The following is a 21,325-nucleotide window of genomic DNA, read 5'->3' as shown; positions in this document are numbered from 1 at the left end:
ACTGCACCAAGCTTATAAAAAGATGAAATTGAGCAGAATGGAGTTCAGCCTTTCACAAGTCTTTGGAAAATTAAGTGTCCACCCCTCATCTATACTAATGGTTTATTTTCTTGGCACCAAAACAGCTAGGAGATAACAATCCCTAGAGGGCTGCGTCAGGAAGGGGGCATGTTTGCTGGGTATGACCTGCTGTTAGGTCAGTAGTTATGCTTCTGTATGACACCAAAGTGGATTTTAAATAAACAGACAAGCCAGTTGTCCAGGGACTTTTCAGTTTCTAAAAATGGGGGTTGTGTAAAAAATGATTGTAATTTCTAAAAAGGTTAAGCAGTATTTTCATTAAAGCCCTGAAGTTAAAGCTGAAAACTGCATTAAAATCCTCTGTAGTGGTTTGCAAAGAAAAAAATTAGACCGAAATGTGCAATTGTCTAAAAACCTTAGTGCAGTTCATCATACTGTCTGCATGCCTCAGACTTGATGTCCTACCCATGTCTATTATAGATATTTCATCTTTTACAGTGTGGCTTGAATTAACTTGTATCCAATGCCGCAGCGACACGCTTGACATCAGAGTTCATAGGACAGGACCCAGAAGACAAAGTAGAACCAATACCAACAAAAAAACAAAGATTAAGATGAGCTTTTAATCTTCAATAAACATCCAGTTATTCATCACAGACATAAAAGAAAAGCATGGTCATCGGATATTCACCATACCGGCAAGTGTGGAAGTCACAGCTCATTCACTGCGTGAGCGTATACTGTGTCAGGCATTTTAAACTACAGTGAGATCGCTGCGTTTCAGAATGTTTGATAGTTTTGGTAACAGACAGTACGGCTCTACTGTAAAATATCCATCCGAGGGCAGGAGAGAAAAAAAAAGACCACTGGTCTAATAGTTCCAACTTGTGAACAGTGTAGCAGCAAATTCAAGTATAACAACAGGAGAGAACCTGGCGACCAGAGCAGCAAAACATGACACTTGATCATCACAGACTGTGCCAGCCCCATAAACATCCGATCGGCCAGCCTATACACGACAACATGAAATCTAATTTGGAATCGTTAGATATGTTAGTAACGTGGTACATGAAGAAAAGCTGTTTAAATTAGTAAATGGCTACATATTTAGCTTCATGTCAGTCACAGTTTAACAGTCGTGTTTTTATGGTGTTAGTCTAGCAGTCAGATTTTGGAGTGTTAAGAACAGCAGGTAGTTAGTCATCAAAAGTAAATCTACTTAAATAAAATAAATTATACACAGCATACACAAAAAAGTCACTTTCAAACACTTAAATGCCACTGCACAAAGCAAACTGATGGTTACACAAGTGTAAAGTCTGCACACTCTTTTTTTTGTCCAAAGAACCGACAACTGTGGGAAACCAGAGGGCTCTTTAGCGCTTGCTGTGGAAATAGTAATGCCTAAGAAAAGCTGTTTACTTGGCTAAAGGAGCTTAGCTAGGATTTTACTTGAGTGTTCACAGAGTATATTCCACATCACCTTACAATTTTGAATTTGGAATACATCAAGGGGAAAGCTGGCTGCTGAATAAGCTGGTTCGTAGATGCTGATCGACTCTAACTAGGGAATTTAGGCCTCCTCTGCTCCTTCTCTCTCCGTGTGCAACACATGGAGAGTTTTCGCGGCATGATCAGACCAGTGGATCAGCTCCAGCAGCACTCGATAGGTCCAGAGTTTGAACCCGAAAACTCCCCCAGAGCCGTCGGTTTCCTACACAGAAGAGAGTAACATAGAGCAATAGATGTCTCTCATTAGGACTGAGCCCTTGCATGCAAAATCTGCTAAGAAACTGCCTAATGAACATGTCCACACTTGGTGAAACTCATTTGGATTGTTTACTAAATAACTAATTAAAATTAATGCCACCCTTTATATTTGACAATGACAATTAAATCACACATCCAATGGCTACAAAGTACCATTAGCATACATCTGAAGTTGTCAACAACCAGATGACTTCACATTAAATATTTGGTGCTTCAATTCAGTTTTATATAGTGCCAAATCACAACAGGAGCCACTTTAAGGTGGTTTATATTGTAAGGTAAAGACTTCAATAATCAGACGATCCCCTATGAGCATGCAGTTGGCGACCAAGGAAAGGAAAAACTCCCTTTTAACAGGAAGTAACCTCTAGCAGAACCAGTCTCAGGGAGGAGCGGCTATCTGCTGGGACCACATGGGACTGGATCTGCTGGATGTCAGGGGAGGAATAAAGGACGGAGACACACTGTGGAAGAGAGCCACAGTGAGTGGAAAAAAGTGAATAAAGAATAAACAGTGGATTATGGGAAGCTTGCAGCAGCAATGGAGGATTCAGAGTCACCTGATGCAGCCCTAACTATATCCTTCATCAAAAAGGAAAGTTTTAGGCCTAATCTTAGAAGTACAGAGGGTTTCTGTCTTCCTAATCCAAACTGGGAGCTGGTTCAACAGAAGAAGAGCCTGAAAGCTGAAGCCTCTGCCTCCCATTCTACTTTTAAATACTCTAGTGACACTAAGTAAGCCAGCAGTCTGGGAGAGAAGTGCTCTACTGGGGTGACCTACAGCTCTCTATTTTGTTCCCCACCAACCTGTGGGGGAAATATCCATCCGTTTAGTCTGCTGTCGATGTAAAAGGACAAATACAACCAGGGTTTTCTTGAACATTTCAGGGCCTGAACTAATGATTTGAACTGTTTGTAAACAGCGTTAGTCACATTCACACAAAAGCTGTAATTCATGTAATACAGGGTTTAGTCACAACCGTGCTGAGATTTTAGGTTTTCCATCTGATGAGAATGTAAAGTCAGAGCCTGGCTACTCTAAAATAAACTTCTTTTTTCGGGTTCTTAGTCAGATTTGCCGTTCATGATCCAAATATTGTGATGACTTTAAAATAAATGCATTTAAGCTCATAGATGTAGGTGTTGAAACTGAATTTTATCCACTTCGGGGGATTTACTTGGTCAACCCGATGTCAAAGGGTTGAAATCAGTTACACGGAGAAAGCCAGGGACATAAAGACAAATCATAATAAACCTTTACAGCATACTGCGCTGCACGGTTTTAGTCTATATGATGCCACAAAGTTTAATTTTTAATCAGGGCTGTGTCGAACCATATCACATGTGATGATACCTGTATGAATTTTTACGTGATGTAAAATAAATCACTGCTGACTTTACTGCTATTGTGACACCATTTACATTCCCTAGAGTATAAATATAAATAAAGGAGACAAACCCGGGCATGTCTGACGCCGAGAGCTGTGCGTCAACCTCCAGTGATGATGACTTAGTACCTAAAAAGGGAGCTGCTGCAACAAGCCCAAACAAAACAGAAAACATCTGCTCCCACTGAAGGTGGAAATGACAAGCTTAGTTCACTACATGAGACAGAAACCACACTGTTACTACCAAGCAATGAAGGAGGAGAGATGATCAGCTGGTGATGCGCCACCACAGAGTGATCAGATGACTCCACGAGCATCGCTGGAGTACTCACTAGCTGCACTCGATGCGTCAGGAAGAGCAGACAGTGGATGGAAATTACTGATGCAGTTACACGGCGGTGAAGGAGGGATTTAAGCAGCTGGTTAAAGAGCTTGAGCTGAGATACAACATCCCAGGCAAAGCATATATTTTCAGTGTTATTATGTGATGATACTGTGCTGCTCCTGCAGAGTTAGAGGGAGGAGAGGGTTCACACTGCATCTCAGTGTGAAGAAGTTATTTTATACATTAGTTAAAATTTCCGGGGAAAACTCTACCTAAGCTACTTCTGAGCTCACGTTTTCCTGTCCTTCGTCAATGCTATTGCACTATAATGCAACTGCTGCTGGCACCTGTTTCCATAGATTCACACTTCACAATAAGGAAGTGTGTCAGCTCACTGGAAAAGGGTGGAAAATGCTGCCAGGTTGCAAGTATCAATAAATCGTTCTTCGGTATTTTTCCCTAGATTGTCAGAAATCTCCCAAACGTTCTTGAAATATTCTGATATATTTTGAGGCCGTATTGCCCACTGCCACTTTTAATGTGTTATGGGCTGTGGACAGTGGTGAGTGTCACCATAATAGAGGAAAGACCACAAGGACATGACTAACTACAAAAACCCCCAAACGGCACCTCATTTACCTCATTACACTGATTATCAGGGGTAACCTCCAGGTTGGTGCCGTCGGTCTCCACCAAACCTTTGGTGCTGTAGAGCAAGTGTTCCAGTCGGGCTCGCACGTTCTTCCTCATGGACTCGTACTCATCCTCCAGCTTGCCCCATTCCTCCTCTTCCTTCTGGATAACACAGTGGAGCAGCCCGAGGCACTGTCGCAGAGCAGAGTGCAGCAAGTGCACCTGCTCCTCCGTGCTGGGCTCCTCAGATTCTGGGGATGGGGACACGAGGCGCTTCCCATCTGGGGTGTAGCTGGACAGGAAGGTCTCCCTCTCCGTCTGAAAAGATAAATAAATATAAATTTGTCCCACTCCGATGCAAACAGGTCACTTACCTTGCACCCTTTAATCTTATTTTAGTATAAGTCTATTTTAGGGACCAAGAGATAACCATTGATTAAACTGATCAATTAAGAGCTTTTCTAAAAGGATGGATGGCAGCAGGGGAAAAAAAAATCCAATACAATCTATCCATTAGGTTCCCCTTGGGAAATTGAGTGGTGGGGTGGAGGGTATTTTTTAGTGTAATTACCCCCCTCCCTCCACTCCACAATATCTGCTCCAAGAACAAACTAGTCAGCGTTAAATCCTGCTGTGAAAGACAAACACAGTCCAAAAGCGACAGGTAGCAAGCTGCCTGGATACTGAAACACTACGGCTTTAAAGAAAGCTCCAAATAACTGGGAAGGGAGCGTCCCAGACAGAATGACCCGCATGAGCTAAGCAGAAAGAGTGGCTACTCTGATCACTCACGTATAGCCGGAGCAGACTGGTACACTCATGGTGCAGTAGCCGGGCAAGAGCCACCGCTTGTCCCGTCAGCGAGCGGCCAGCTATCGGCTGCTCCTCCTGCTCTGCCATTTGCTCTCAGCCGTGTTTATGTCAAAGGTGGGCTAGCAGCGAGCGGGGCGCAGACCGACCGACAGGAGCAGAAACAGTCCCCCTCCCCTCTGGCAGCGAAACTACGCTGTGCGGCTGTTTCTGGATACTTTTGCGGTCCGAACACGAGCCGGAGATCCACGAGGGGCCAGTGGAGCCCGATTGTGCGGGTGCTCATTTGGCATGTACACCAACAAGAGGGGATGTAATTGGTTCCGCCAGCCACGGTGTGCGTGTCTGTGCGTGTGTGTGTGTGGTGGGGTGTACAGAAAACGTCACCATGCGGCCCACCCACCCTTCCACGCATAATAAAAACTCTTTCCCCCCCTTCTCTCCAGCAGCTGTAAACAACGATGGAAAACTACATAGGTTTATTGTATAAGTAAAAAAAGAGAACAAGTTTATTTTTGTTCAATGCATAGTTTGTTTAGTTTTTATAGTTTTTTATTAAAAGGCCAAGGCTAACAATTAATTTTGCAATGCACTGGAGATGTGTGGGAAAGTATATCTCAATTAATGTTTAATGTGGACCCATTTTATTTTCCTTATTTTGTGTCTACACACAGCTTTGTGCAAAAAGTCTAGCGCTACCCTTCATTTCTTTATATTTTATTTCTTGTGATTTATTTTTGAAGTGGTCTTAAATAATAGTTCTTTAGGGTTTCTGTAGGTCTGTCGGTTTGTCTTTGGACATTAGCTGCTGTGTCCTTGTGCCTGACCATTTTCAGAGGAATGTTTTTTGCTTGTTCAACCATTTACACCGACCTATTAATCATTCAACCATATAAACGCACCTAACTCAAAGGGATGAACCAGTGTTGTGTGTCTACACATGACAGAAAACTTAGCAGAGGACCAGTTTTAAATTGCAAAATTTCCCCTAATTTCTTTACTTTAAGTGACAAAAAATGCCAAAGATAACACAGTCTAGCAAGCATAAGATAGTATAAGATTCCTAAAGACCTATTAGCTGAATATTTGTTATATATTGTGCATTGTGTCTGGCTAAATTGAGGACAAAAGAAGAAATGACAGATGAAAAGAAAACAGCAGATTAGCAGAATCTGAAAGTCATCTCCTTAAGAAATAGGAAAAAGTCTGGCAAATACCTGACACAGGACTGCTGATCCATCTACTGTTTAATGAAGGCTCACCAGAAATGCTCTCACTGAAATGGTGGCTGTAAAGACATTTTTTAAAGGAAGGGAAACATGAGAAAAGGATGAGGCACGTCAAAATACGCAAGGGCTGGACTGAAAATCAGCGACAACAGGTCTGATGGAGTTATAACACCAAAACTGACATTTTTGGTTCAAATCATCATCTGTAAGTACAGAGGTGGTCAGGCAAGTGGTAACGGTGTCTACAGCCATCTGTAATGAAATTATGAACACAGAAAGATACCATCATGGACTAACACCTGGAAAACATCTGATTGGTAGCAGGTTGATTTTTCAGCATGGCAATGATTCTAAACATAGAACAAAAGGCAGTCAAAATTCAAACAAGAGCTTTGAATGTGCTTCAGGAAGCCTGGAAAACTATTCCTGAGGTCTGCTTAAAGAAACTAAAAGAAAGCTTGCCTAAGAGGGTTTAAGCTGTGTTAAAAATAAAGGCGCTCGTACCAAAGGTGTAAGCCACCTAGATCGCTTGCACCTTGCAGTGAACCCTCTGTATTTACTTTCATGGAGTCTTCTCTTTATGGTGGACTTGGATATCGATACACCTACCTCCTTGAGAGTGTTTACTTGGTTAGCATTTGTGATGGGGTTTCTCTTCACCATGGAAATGATTCTGTGATCATGCACCACTGTGGACATCCAGGTCTTTTTGTGTTGCTGAGTTCACCACTGCTTGCTTGCTTCCCCGCTTGCTTTCTTAGGATATTTTTGTTTTCACAGCTTAAGGATGTCTTGTTTTACTTGCATGGAGAGCTCCTTTGACTGCATGTTGGACAATCTTCGAAACGCAAACACTACACAGTCACCTCAGATCAAGTCCAGGCCTTTTATCTGCCTAATTGATAATGCCATAATGAAGGATTTGCCCACACCTGCCCATTAAATAGCCTTTGAGTCAATGTCCCCTTACTTTTGGTCCTTTTCGAAAGAGGGTGGCACATGTTAAGGAGCTGAAACTTCTAAACCCTTCATCCAATTCAAATGAAAGCTGACATTCTACACAATATGTCCATGTCCATCCTAGAATTATAATTGGAATATGTTTCAGTAAACAAATAACAAAACAAAACAAAACTTGAGGCAGTGTCCAAATATATATTGACCTAGCTGTATATGCTGTATTACCATGCACATTTGGATATTTCAATAAATTGCTGCACCTATTTCCCATTTTCTTCCACTGTGACGGTGGTTGATGAACATATCAAACACAACCAGAGTTAAACAATGAAGTCAGGGTATGAAAATCCCTGGCTACAGACTGCACTAAACACAGTATGATGTCAAAAAGAGTGGATATGCCTAACATCTAATATCTGAGACACACAGCTTTGGCTGTGAGCACAGAGGCCCCACCCACCTAGTATTGAAACCTTCTGTTTGTGAGGGTTAGCCTATCAGGAGAACATTGGCTTAAAGGGAGTGGGCCTTAAAAGGAAAGAACGCTAATTTCAGGCTCTAAGTTAAATGAGTGGTTGACCTAAGACCCAGTATAAGGAAATTATTTATTTTATTTCATTTGAATTGAAATGAAAATTCATGCAAAACTACTCTGACAGAGATCAGAAGAGAGCCAGAAATATGCAGAATAGAATAGAATAGCTCTTTATTGTCATTGTACATGTACAACAACATTGTGGGTACTCCACACAAACTGTACAGGACATATAAATAGTAAGACAACACAAATAAATAACAAACAAGAGTAATATATACAAAACAAGAGAAAGGCACACATTAAAAGGACAAGTTGCAAAGCGCTTGAATACATTTGCTAATGAGCAAAACCCTTTAAAATATAGATATTCCTATTCCTATGACTACCTGGATGGATGATTTAAAGATTTCTGACCTGTGTGACAGCTCATACCTCTGTTTTGAACTGATTTGCGCAAAAAACTACTCCAATAGAGTCAGAAGAATATACTTAAGCAGTTAGAAATTATCATAAAAAGAACACCCCAAGTTTTCAGTATAATATGCTAAGCCGATGCTCTACTCTGCTAGTCTCTAGGTATCAATGCATAAATTATTTGTTAAAACAGAAATGAAAATGAACAGAAATAAAATGTATTGCACAATGTGTCCACCAGGGGAAGCACTGGCAAGGAAGAAGCCATACCAAGAAGGACTGCCTTAAAGTGGGGAAGAAATTCTGACTTTGAGAATCTTTTAAATTAACAATCAATTCAACAGAGGTACATCTAATTGATTCCAGAAGTGTCACAACTAGTGAAACGGCGACCACCTGACTACAGTTGATGTGTATTCACACTGTAAACCGTAAAGTTGCTATGTTGGACATTTTAAACCACTTCAAAGTCACTTTAAATCTCAATTGTAAATTTTAGACTGTTAACCCTTTACCCCAAAGTGTATATTTACTCCCCTTACCTCAGTCTCAAAGTGTATATATATTTATTCTTCTTATTCTTACTCTTGCTATATTTATTGCTGTTCTTTTGCAATGTATGGAAATGGAGCCTCGTCATCTCGTCTCTCTATATACTGAACTGTATATAGCAGAGATGGCAATAAAGTTTACTTTGACTTTGACTTGACATGTAGTAAAAACATTTTGTCTCGGAGGTCCAGTCTCTGGTTCATCAGTATTCCTGCTACAACTGACTCCAAGCAACTCACAGAAGTCAAGAGATGGCTACAAAAAGATTTCCAGTTCACTGGACATCCCACAGAGTTCAGTTAAATCCATCTTTAAGAAATGGAAGAAATATAGCACTTAGTCTAAATCTGCCTAGATCTGGCCATCACTCACAAACTGAATAAGAGAGGCCACCAATACACCTGTGACACACTGAAAGAGCTTCAGTGGATCTGATGGGAAAGAGTGTACATATTAGAACTGTCTGCCAGGATGGGAGAGTGACAAAGAGAAAACCGAAAAAAGCTTGCATGAAATCTTGCCTGGAATTCATTCAAAGGGATGTTGGAGACTCTGAAGTTAATTGGAAGAGGGTTCTTTGGTCAGATCCTGGAGGACACTCTATATCCACAGGAGAACTACGACTGGAGAGAAGATATATTTTCTAGCCTGGTTCTCAATCCAATCAGGAAGTTGTGGCTGCACTTCAAAAGTGTGCCCGATCCCTGAGCAACCTAGCAACACAGACTCTTATCAATCTTTCCTATTTTTTTGTATTTATACTATCTTTCTATATACAACTTGATTCTCATTTGCATTTTATTTCTTTAAAGACCAGGCGCATTAGAGCCCAACTGTCCAGAGGTTGAATTAGTGCTTTAAAGTGGCATATTTATATTACAATTTTGTCATGTAAATATCACAAAACAGTGCATTAAGATCACACTTCTGCAAAGATTGCCAGACAAGAGAGGCTAAGGAGAAGAAAGAAATGTGAATTATATCACATCAATGACATGTGACACATAAAGACTTGAGAACAGATTTATTTTTAATAATTATTCTGAACACATTCTGAACTTATCTTGTATGTCTAATATTAGCAACATACAGAGGTTTATATAATTTGTATCATATTACAGTGGTCTGATAAAACCACTTAACACAAAAATGATCAAATTAATTTCAGAGGGAACATATTTTCCTAACATAATACTGCTGCCTGTGAAAAACGTGAAGATTTGGAAAAACTGTTTATTTCCCAAGTGTGATGCTCCTGGTTTACTGAAATATAATGAAGCACAGAAAGCAACTTAAATCTTTTCTTTACAAACTGCAACATATGAGAAGGAAGAGGAGCAAGAGAAGAACAAACGTAGGTGGTTTTCAGAGTTGTTCACGCTAACTCTCTGTCACAGTGGCTGGGCCACTAGAACAGAAACGTTTATACACTACAGCATCAGCTTACATTGTGGACCACATACAGTTCACTTTGATCTCAAATAACAAGATCAGGGAAACTCCACCAGTCTTTTTACTTTTTTACTGTGGAATGTAAAAAAAATTCTCTCTATTACTTAATTACTTTGGTGTAGAATGAATGGCAATGAGGGATATTTTTGTTAATAGGAACAGCTGTTTACCTGATGAAAGAGTTAATAGTTACAAATCTAAGCACTCCTTTACATTTTCCAAAGCTACACGGAGTCTTTCCGATTCTGGCCTTGGGTTTATACACTGTCCTACTATGCCAACTCACGAGGACTGCAGTGAGACATGTTAACAGATTTGAAAATGAACTCAGTTACATCAGTACAAGGTGGAATCAAAATGTGCTGGCTTTGATATCAGCTTCATCAGATCCTTATGAAGTGCCGGGTCTCTTCCTGGGGTCCTGTCACTTTGACATCAGTCCCTGGAAGTCCTGTTCAGACCACTTGAACTTGTGCATTTATGTATCGAGATAGTGTTAAAATGAGAAAAAGATGAAGGTGGCAAGCGACGACTGTATTATTTAGGTCGTTTAAGCTGAATGTTTTCCCTCAGATGCCTCCAGATGATTTCTTTTTTTTCCCATGTAGGAAGAATTTATGGTGCACAACTCCATGAATGTTCAAACCCCATGCCTGAGACTCTCCAAATACAAATGGTCACAATGGGCTTTTCAAGGAGCGATTCAAGCTCAGTCTCACAGTGATTTGTAAGGTTTTGCCCTTAAAAGGACAAGCAACCAAACTGAAATCAGGTATGGTTGTTTTTTATAGTTTGAGGATTAATTGCACCATGTAATTCTCATTAGTTCACCATTCAAAAGGACACACATCAACACAACAGGAATACTACAGGGAAATACAAATAAGCTGTGATCTTCTTGTGCATAATGTACAATCATTTGATCTCGAAATTACACGACAAACTCCAAAATGTATAAAATATTAGGTGGTCAAAAAGTATGTAATCCATCGTATTAATTAAAAAAAACAACAACTCCCTGATACAAAGTAGCTCTGTACTGAAAGTGACTGTATATAGATCACAAAGACAGCTTCTATTGTTTTAAATATCCATCATGTATGCATTTCAAGTGTTTCAGTGTTTTATTGGAATAAAATGTGCGTTTCCTTCATTAACATAAAGTCGCCCTTCAGTTCATTTCGCCCTCTTTACATCTAGATCAAACTGTCTCCACCTACATCTGCACACTGTGACATCCGCTCTCCCTCCCTCTCCCAAACAGTGCCTTCATTTTCCTTCCTCCTCTCCGCGTTACCCCCCCACATCATTTCCCCTACATCCTGTCCGCCCCCTGCCACCACCACCCTTTCCCACAGATCACCCTCTCCGCAAATTTGCGCATCCGCGTCCCCCTCCCTCCCCCAGTGCACGGCCTGCTGGGGAGCCACAGATGCTGTGGAGGCCAGGGTGGTGACGGAGCTCAGGGTGAGGAGCGTGCTCTGGGGTTCCACACAAGCCACGGATGTGACTGCACTAACTGGAAGAGTGGAGAGCTGGATGAGCTGAGGGTAGCTGGTGCTGGAGAAGTGCATCAAAGTTGGGCCCTGCTGCTGATGTGAAACTTGCACCATGCGGGGCAGTTGGAGAAACTGTCCTTGAGATACATCCTGTTCAGACTGTGGAGCAACTGGGAGCACCACCTGCTGCAGTGGAGTGAGCCCACCGCTTGCCACTTCCTGGCTCTCCTGACTCTTTTGGTCCTTGTGGCTCTGCTGGCTAACAGACGGCTGCACAGGCTTAGTGAGTAGTGGAGTTGTCTCGAGGACTGGGGTGTTAGTGTTTATTACTGAGCAGCTCTCCTGGCTGACAGAAAGCTGCTCAGGCTGGATGACTGCTGGAAGAGTCTCGAGGACTGGGGTGGGTGTGCTTATTACTTCTCCTCCGTTGGCTGCTAAAGCTTCTGCTATGAGCACCTCAGGGTGGGTCTTGGCTTTATGGGCAACAACAGAGTCCTTTTTCTCAAACTTTTTTCCACAAATGGAGCAAGAGAACTGGTAGGAGGCTTCTGCGTCATGCTTCTTCATGTGCCAGTTCAAGGAGGCCTTCTGACGGCAGGTGAAGCCGCAGATTTCACACCTGCCACAAGATGGAGACAAAAAACAGCTTAAGGTCTGAACGCACACTGAGATCAAGCCTCACTTAAGACACTTTAGTTTTAGTTGATTTTTTTCGAGAATCGGTGAAAGAAGTTTTATGTATTTTAATTAAAATTAGAGTCGAATGAATTCCAGTACATTCCCTCACTGACCAAATGTTGCAGAGTGAATAGGAAAAATATTTCAGACCTTCCACTGGAAAGATGTCAAATTTAAGTATAAACAAGTATTGTTGGAACAGGGTTGGAGAACCTTTATGGAAATGTGTGCAAGACCTCGATTTCTCTTGCAGAGAATGAGCGAGAAGAAAAGTTTGTTGTACTTCTGAATTTCTGAGAAGATTTCTTTGTGTAGAATTAAGTTAAACACGTCATTTATTTGCTGGGATGTGGACTATTGTGTGGAACAGGAAGAGCAGTTCATTTTTTTAAAGGCATGGATTTTATTACAATTAAAAAAATCAGCATTTAAGATCAACATTTTGTATCAGCAAAATATGTAAAAACAAGAAATATCACAATCATAATGTTTGATTGTTACTGTCATTGATACACTGCCTTATAAAGAGTTCTTCCTTTTGGGAAAGACTCAGCAAAACCAAGACAGGGTTAAGCAACTTTAGTAACACAGGTCTACACATTTCTTTTGGCCATATGATTAAACAAAAATGTATTTTAAGTTTAAGTAATTGAACCATACTTGAAAAATTAAAAATAGTTTTAATATATTCCTATATTTGTATTTGATTTTTTTGTTTGTTTGTTTTTGGGTGGGAGGCCAAAATCTCCTTAATGGATGCATAACATTTTTAATATGCGAGACAAACCCTAATTTATACAAACCTGACCTATGACCTTTAAGGTAAAAATCATGTGTGAAATTGACTGACATATCGATACTCGTGTTTATAGCAACTGATAAAAGACAATTAAAGAAGTAGAGATTAGACAAGAAAAAACACCTTCAACCATGCTGTGAGTGATGTTGCATAGTTTCACCACCTGAGGCCACTCTACACCTTCTCTTATATCTTACTAAGGACTCTCAAATAACTGACAATAACAAATGTCACAAAAATCTGTTTATATCTTGTGTCTGAAAAAATATCAGCCAGTACAATGTATTTTTAAATCACCAAACATTGGTACCCTTCTTAAAACGTCTACATCAGTTGGGCTCTAATGTGTAACGTTACAAAATAAAAAACTAAATAAAGTATACTTTTCCTAGAATTTTATTTACCACACTGTACCAGTAAACTTTGCACTCTGTTCCCTGCTGAGAAAAGAAAAAGGTTTTCAGGGAGCCTTAGGGAGAAATTAAAATCCTTTTGAGTGGCGTTTAAATAAGTGAATACTGTATCACTAAGATGATCAGCTGAAAAAAAGCTATAGCACTAATGATTAAGAAACAATAATAATCCAACCACTCCCATCAGCTGATACATTGTTTGTAAAGAGGGGTTGAAACGTTTTCATTCAACTGAAACGAGTCAGCAGTATATTCTGCATGTGTAATACAAACACTTGTGTGCCGTGTTTATACTAGCGAGTGCTATGACATAGATGGCTTTAAGCAAAACTGAATTCTGTTTTGCTTAAAGCCATCTAAACACTTGATGTCACTTGAGGTCATTTGTCTGCCAAAAATTCTTGTAGCTAATTTTAAGACATGTGATCCCACAGTCGGGTTATACAAGATTTTTCTTTTTTAAAGACGTGCTTCCTTCTTTTGTTACTGGAACTTATGTCAGACACTCAGAAATGACTGTTTGTTTTTCATTTCATTTCTTCCTTGTTTACTTGTGTAACATTATCAGATGTATAAACTCACTGTATTGGCTTCTCTCCTGTGTGGATCATCCTGTGCACAGCCAGATTATGGGAGCTCTTGAAGGCCCGAGCACAATACTCACAGATGTAGTCCCTCTGATCTGAGAGAAACACGTGAAGAAGACAAGAACACTAAGTATGGAAAAAAAAGAATATAATTGAGTTTTAAATGAAACATCTTTTTGCTTTGTGGGTACTACATCTTTTTCCTAGTCTAATGAAAATTGTTGCCAGCATTGTGTATAAACATCTTTGTATCACCTGTGTGATGTTTAGCGTGGCGCAGCAGCTGCTTCTGCAGGCGAAACAAGCGCCCACATGAGGGGTGATCACACACGTACTTCTTTTTTAACAAGTGCTGGTACTTTATATGATGCTGAAATCAAGAGATGAGGAGAAATGAAACTGGTTAAAAGGCAAATATCACAGAGTAATCGATCCATTTCAGTTCCCCTGGTGACAGCAGACCTGTAGATAGCGTGGGTGGGCCAAAACAGTACCGCAGCCCTCTATTTCACAGCGGACGTACTGCACCGGTGGCTTTTTCCTGTGAAGATGGGAAAAAATAAATGTATAATCAATAAAATCCCGTTCTATCTGGTGGCTTTTGCAATCAGAATTATGATCTAAATGCACTGTGGTGCCAAACATATTTTGCTTTTGCAAACACAGCTATACAGAATCTCTGTAGGCTCTGCTTGTTCATGTGAAACTTTTGTCTGTTTACTTATTCATTTTATATTTGTGTTACTTCAGTTATTACTTTATATGTTGTATAGTATGATGATGTATAAGGCAGGACAGGCAGGAAAGAATATTTTTTTACAAAGAAGGGGGAGGGGGGGTATGATGAAGAAAAAAACAAACACACAGCACCTGTAACACACAAATTAGAAAATACACAGATATATAAATCAACAATCCTCTTACAGTGTGTGTGTGAGAGACAGAGCGAGAGTGTGTAGGAATGCCTGTGTCTTTGTCATAAATGTACTTGATAATGGGGGAGGGAAGCCACAACAATGCACCCCAGGACCCACAAGCAGACAGAGGTGGAACCAGCACAACCGCACCATCTGCAGCCCCCAAGAGTTTGAATGGGGCCACTGCAGCAGGCCCACTCACCAGCCTATGGGTAATGCACCTGCTCCCCTAGGTACGTATGTGTGTGGTGGTATGCTATGAACTGTAATGACTAGAGTAATTAAAAAGGATGCTCTTTTTAAAAAAAATAACAACATCAACAAAAAAAAGCACTAGGGAGTTATAACGAACACTTTACCTTCGTTTTGGCTGCCGAGGGGATCTATCATCTCGTTTACCTCGTCTACAGTGAAAAAAGGAAGAAGAGAGATTTAGATTCAAAACAGAGTTCAGATTTGGCTTTAAATGAATTCAGATTTCTATGATAAAAATCAGTAATGCGTTTTACTGATAACAATCCCACTCTTTCATGAGAACTAGAGAGACTAAACCAAAACCTACAACATGACTCGCTGTGGAAAGAATGCTTTCCACTGGCATGGTGACTGAAACTACGTCAGTGAGCTTTCTTCAACCCCTTAACATCTACGTCAATTATGAGTTAGTTATATTAGTCAAGTCAGTTTATTTCGATAACACAATTAAAACAACCTCAGCTGACCAAAGTGTATAATAAATTCAAAATATACACTACACACAGTCACTAAATCAACAATAAATATACAATAAAATACACAATCTATATGCTATATTGTCAATTAATCTCAATTAATCCCTCTTTTAGTCAGCCTCAATAACAATGCACATTTCTAAACAAAAAACAACAACAACAACAACAAAATAAAACAACCTGCGTGTGTGATATGATTTGAATGTTTAGATTGAAATCCATACAACCCTTGAAACTCAGATTGGTTTAAAATCCAATCCAGAAAATTAAGCCAAATGTGAAACACACTTAAAACGGGTTACTGCCCCAAACAACTGAAGCAAAATTGGCTACAGCTCATTATCCTATAAGCTATTAAATAAGCAAAACTGAGAATAATTCTATAAAAGCTGTACAATCTAAAAATCTAAACCAAACTGTCCGACACTCAAATTCGTAATGTCAGATGACCCCCAGACCCGTACTCAGTGTGTAGTTATACTGCTGGGACTTTCTTTAACTCAAAATTTCTTAAAAGCTAAAGAGTTCATTTCAGATCACACAGTCTCACACAAAAAGGCATGTGCTTGGGTTTTTGATTAAAAAAACCCAAACAAAAGCAAAAATAAAGCAAACGAACTAAAAAGCGTGTTCACACTCATATCTCGGTGTTTTATTTGTCTTTACTGGCCTTTTGATAAGCAAAAATGCTATATCTTAGTAAGTGAACCACAGCTGATATTTTAATAGGTTTGATCAAACACCCACCCCTCCCACAGCATCGTCCCCCCTGCTGCAATCTCCTTCATCTTCAGGGACTGCCTGTCCTTCATCTCAGGACTTCACACCTCTCAGCTTCACACCTCCCAGCTCCCAGTCATTACACCCACCCCTGGCTTCTGGGGACTCCAACATACACACCCCTCCCCCAAAGTCCACTCTTTCTATCTCAGCACTTCAAGTGAGGAATGAGCTTCGCAAGATCAAGGTGCACAAGGCTGCAGGTCCAGATGGCGTCAGCTCCAGGCTCCTGAGGTGCTGCGCAGATGAACTGTGTGACATCCTAGGTTATCTGTTCAACCTGAGCCTGTCACTGGGGAAAGTACCACAGCTGTGGAAGATCTCCTGTGTGGTACCGGTACCAAAGACCTCCCATCCCAAGGACCTCAGCAGCTACAGGCGGGTAGCCCTGACATCGCATCTGATGAAGACCCTCGAGAGGTTGGTTCTAAACCATCTGCGCCCCCTGGTGAGGTCTTCATTGGATCCGCTGCAGTTTGCTTACCAGCCTGGCATTGGGGTGGAGGACGCCATCATCTACCTCCTGCACCGAGCTCTGATTCACCTGGAGAAGCCTGGAAGCACTGTTAGGATCATGTTCTTTGATTTCTCCAGTGCTTTTAACACCATCCAGCCACGACTTCTGAGAGACAAGCTGGAGCTATCGGGAGTGGACCACCACATGTCCCAGTGGATACTGGACTACCTCACAGAACGCCCACAGTATGTGAGGACACAGGGCTGTGTCTCTGATATGCTGGTCTGCAGTACAGGGGCCCCACAGGGAACTGTGCTGGCACCGTTCCTCTTCACCCTCTACACTGCACACTTCTCCATCAACTCCCCACGCTGCCACCTACAGAAGTTCTCTGACGACTCTGCCATAGTCGGCCTCATCACAGGTGAGGACGACTCAGAGTACAGACGGTGGACTCTGGACTTTGTTGACTGGTGTCAGCAGAACCACCTGCTGATCAACGCCGGGAAAACGAAGGAGTTGGTGGTGGACTTCCAGAGACGCAGACCCACCACACTGACACCGGTGAACATCCAGGGAGTGGACATTGAGATAGTGGACTCTTATAGGTACCTGGGTGTTCACCTGAATAATAAACTAGACTGGAGCGACAACACTGATGCTCTACACTGAGGACCCAGTGCAGGTGGTGGGAGACAGAAGGACTCTGGCCAAAATAACATCTCTGATGGACAGAGTCTCCCACCCCATGCATGTAAATGTTGCTGAACTGCAGAGCTCCTTCAGTGACAGACTGCTACATCCTATATGCATGAAGGAGCGTTTCCGCAGGTCCTTCCTCCCTGCAGCTGTCAGACTGTACAATCTGAACTGCTCCCAACAAACATAGATATTTACATCAATGCTGTAACTGCAATAATTCGCACTACAACCTGGTTTGCCTCTTACCTGTAATTATTTTTATTTAATTTAATATCTCTGTTTATAGTAACCATTGTCCTTAATGTAAATATGTAAGAAAAATTGTGTATGTTTCTGTTCCATGTCCTGTGTACTGTTTGTTTGTATATTTGTCTTTTTGGCTGCTGTTACAACCAAATTTCCCCTTTGTGGGACAATTAAAGGATTATTCTATTCTATAAATTCTTGTAATTTTTCCTTTACTTTCTTTTTTTTTGGGACCAAAACAAGGTGCCAAAAATTCTCACATGGGCAAACCCCCCCCCCTCTATTATCTTTCGGTTTACTATCAGTACATCTCCTACTTACTTCCTGACTGGCTCACGATCAGTGCCAATGACTCCATCTTGACGCTGAGCTACATTCCTGGTGGTTTCTTCCTTTTTAATGCCACAATCTTCTTCCTCCTTCTCTGACTCTTCTTTCTTGAATTCATTGTGTTGTGATGTTGTGTGGCGCTTTGATTTATTCCTAAACAGAGGGGAAAAATAAAGAAAAAAGAGCAAATTTTACCACTAATGTGCTTAATCTGACGTGAAGTAAATTGCACGATCGGTGCTCAGGCAGCATAATCGACGTACGTCTTTGTCTCAGTTTTGACAAGGTCATTTGGATCATCTCTTAATGCAAGGTCCTCCTTGAGAGCCACGTCTGGATCTGCAACGCTAATAGGGACATTAACACGACACTGGACATGTTGAATTTCACAGTACCGCTGGTAACATCCTCCCTCATTCCCTCTGATGTGCTTTTGATAAGTTATCACTCACCTGCCACCACTTTCTTTCACAGAACCAGTGTCCGTCACTGAAAAAAACCACACACGTCTGTCAGTTTATTTTGAGTTGCTTGCACTTTCATTTCAAGATATTCACACAGTTCAACAAGTGCACAACAAAAAGGATGCAAGGGGTCTTCTCTTACCAGATGAAAACGCCCCTGACTCTGCTTCGAGCTTGCATGTTGCTGCTGATGTGTGTGAGGCCCTGGTTGAAGGTTTCCCCCCACCTTTTCTAGTTTTGGGAAGCTTTGGTCCAATTGTTTTTGTGGATGCTGGGGAAATAAATGTGAACATGGGTTAATAACACACTTGTTAAGTGGTAAAAGGTAAAATGACTGCTTGCAGATGAACGGGATTCACATATGTGCATTACCCCGACTGGCTGTTGGTTTCTTTATTGCACTTCTGCAAGAAAGAAAGTTAAGAATCAACACATTTAAAGGTTTAGTTTTATTTTATTTATTTTTTGTATGCAGTAAATACACAGTTTTAAGAAGTCCCACTGAAATAACACTTCTGAGGTGTAAACAAACTTGTTTTCAAGGATGTGTCTAGCTTCTTCAAATAGTTTCGTCCACCAAAGTAGCAGCGCACGCACTTACTGCATGACAGGTGTGTTTCTGGTGCGTGATCCTGCAGGTCGACTGCGTGCGTCGCGTGAACTGGTCGCTTTTTTCTTGCATGTGATATTTCTGGACTCGCAGGTCGTACCAGCTCCAGCTTCCCTTGATCGTAACACACGCACAGAGCCTGAGGTGACGGAACGAGTCTCACCGGAGTCCGGGAAGAACAAGGATGTTTTTGTCCGCCTTTTGCTTCCGGCTCTACCGCAGGAGGGCTCACTCGAGTCCGCGGTCGGTTTTGAGGCCGCTGTCGACTCTGCGGTCCGAGTTCCAGGACCAGTGCCTGAAACCTCGCCTTTCCCAGACTCCATTTCGCTCTTACAGTTATAGCCTTTACCGACTTTAGTGATTACTTAAGCCTAGTTACTTGTGAGCGTTCACAATGAAGGCCCACCATACAAGGCCAGAGCCAGCCCAAGTTTCGTTAGCCTGGCCAACGATCAATTTTTGTGCCACTGCATAAATAGCAAAATAGATTATTTAAAATATATAAGTTTAATGACGCATATTATTTTAGAAATATCCAGTATTATTTGGTTCTTAAAGCTATAGCATACCTCATATTTGTTTGACCGGGAGTACCCTCGAATGAGGTACGTCTCCTTTAAGAGCAACAGCGGCAGACGAGCCAGTATGACAACGTCATTTTTGGACTGACCGGCTTCCATACTGATGAGGGCGGACGTGTATGGGAACGGTAGTTTTGGAATATAACATGCAGTTTGGGTTGTGTAACAACAACAACAACAGCACAAAATACATCAGTTAACCATATATTGTAATATATTTTTTGAATATTTTATAACTCATTATCTTTTATTATTTGGGTTACATTGTGTATTCCCTAATAACTAAATAATAGACAGTTATATTTAAAAAATGAATTAAAAAGATATATTTTTTTAATTCTTTTTTTTTTATAGCAGGCTAAAGCGGCTTTAGCTGAACCCTAAACAATGAACAAGTAGCTTTCACATATCACGCAGTTTGTATGCAAAACTTGATAAAGGTAGGTGTGACTGTGTCACTGATCATAATTCATGATATTTTCTGCATGGTGGATGAAATGATAAAGAAAGGATCCGCTCCACAAACAAATACATGAGAAATGTGTTATTATTAGCTGTGGCACAGCCATGTGAGAGGAGTGGCTGGGAAAATGCAGAAAGTTCCTTGTTTTATTACAACTGTCATTTGTTTTAGTCAGTTACCATAATTGCCTTGGTTATGTTGCAGCCAACTACAAGAAATGAGAAGTTGCTTGTTTAACAGGTTTGAACACAGAGGAACATCTGACTGCAGTCAGTGGATGAAACTTGGCACAGAAGTGATTTTTTTTTTAAAATTTCATAACTTTCCAACAAACCATGTTTCATATGAACATGGTTGTATATTGTTCACATGTTGAAAATAAATTACCAAACTTTGTAGAAACCCCAAACTCACTTAGATATCTAATAATATGCATACATTTGTTTATTATACACTGATTATCCATATTATCACCTACCTAGTACCGTGTTCAGTAAAAACAGCTTTGAGTCTTTAAAGCATGGACATAACATGCTTAGGGGATGTTAGCAGTAGATGACTTGGGTTGTTCAAAATGCAGTAATGGAGAAAATGCATGTTATTGTTGAAAGAACAAGTGTAAATACATTTGACGACATGTGACGTTACACAACAATAAAACTGCACATCAGTGACATATTTCAATCCTGTCTGTGTGGACAAATGGGAGCAGTGGTGCTCATGGAGCCGGACCTATGCTGTGCTTTTTTGTGAAGCAGCCCGTTATTGAAGGAGCTGCTCAGGTTTTACTCAGTGTCCTATACAGGCATCCTCCTCTAACAAGGAGGACACCGTATTTAACACTGCCCTGGTTCTAGGGTGCACAGTGTTGATTATTTATTTTCTGTCATCCTTTTAGAAGCAGCTGCCCTAGCAGACTATTCCAAAGAAAGTGCAAAGTGCACCACAGAGTCAGAAAGGCCTGCAGCAGATAATC

General features: G+C 40.9%; 2 protein-coding genes and 1 pseudogene across 2 annotated transcripts; 1 reads left to right on the top strand and 2 right to left on the bottom strand.

Moving 5' to 3' along the window:
- Positions 1-647: 647 nt before the first annotated feature.
- LOC118455469 (uncharacterized) lies at positions 648-5,285 on the bottom strand. Its single transcript, XM_035914548.2, has 3 exons — positions 4,930-5,285; positions 4,144-4,455; positions 648-1,735 (listed from the first exon to the last, which is right to left on the bottom strand). Exons 1-3 carry the CDS (start codon positions 5,035-5,037, stop codon positions 1,595-1,597), a joined length of 561 nt encoding a protein of 186 aa, XP_035770441.1. The 5' UTR covers positions 5,038-5,285; the 3' UTR covers positions 648-1,594.
- A 4,372-nt stretch (positions 5,286-9,657) lies between these two features.
- On the bottom strand, positions 9,658-19,970 carry LOC102788687 (uncharacterized). The gene is made up of 11 exons (XM_006806273.3): positions 19,297-19,970; positions 19,068-19,099; positions 18,838-18,966; positions 18,684-18,720; positions 18,495-18,578; positions 18,223-18,384; positions 15,345-15,389; positions 14,531-14,609; positions 14,324-14,438; positions 14,064-14,163; positions 9,658-12,210 (listed from the first exon to the last, which is right to left on the bottom strand). Exons 1-11 carry the CDS (start codon positions 19,626-19,628, stop codon positions 11,289-11,291), a joined length of 2,037 nt encoding a protein of 678 aa, XP_006806336.2. The 5' UTR covers positions 19,629-19,970; the 3' UTR covers positions 9,658-11,288.
- LOC148104286 (uncharacterized) lies at positions 16,155-17,768 on the top strand (annotated as a pseudogene).
- Positions 19,971-21,325: the final 1,355 nt, after the last annotated feature.

This window comes from Neolamprologus brichardi, chromosome 3, assembly GCF_056152115.1.
Source record: "Neolamprologus brichardi isolate AB-2024 chromosome 3, ASM5615211v1, whole genome shotgun sequence".
NCBI classification, from domain to species: Eukaryota; Metazoa; Chordata; class Actinopteri; order Cichliformes; family Cichlidae; genus Neolamprologus; species Neolamprologus brichardi.
The sequence above is the reverse complement of the archived record's forward strand: the minus strand, read 5'-3'. Positions and strand labels throughout refer to the sequence as shown.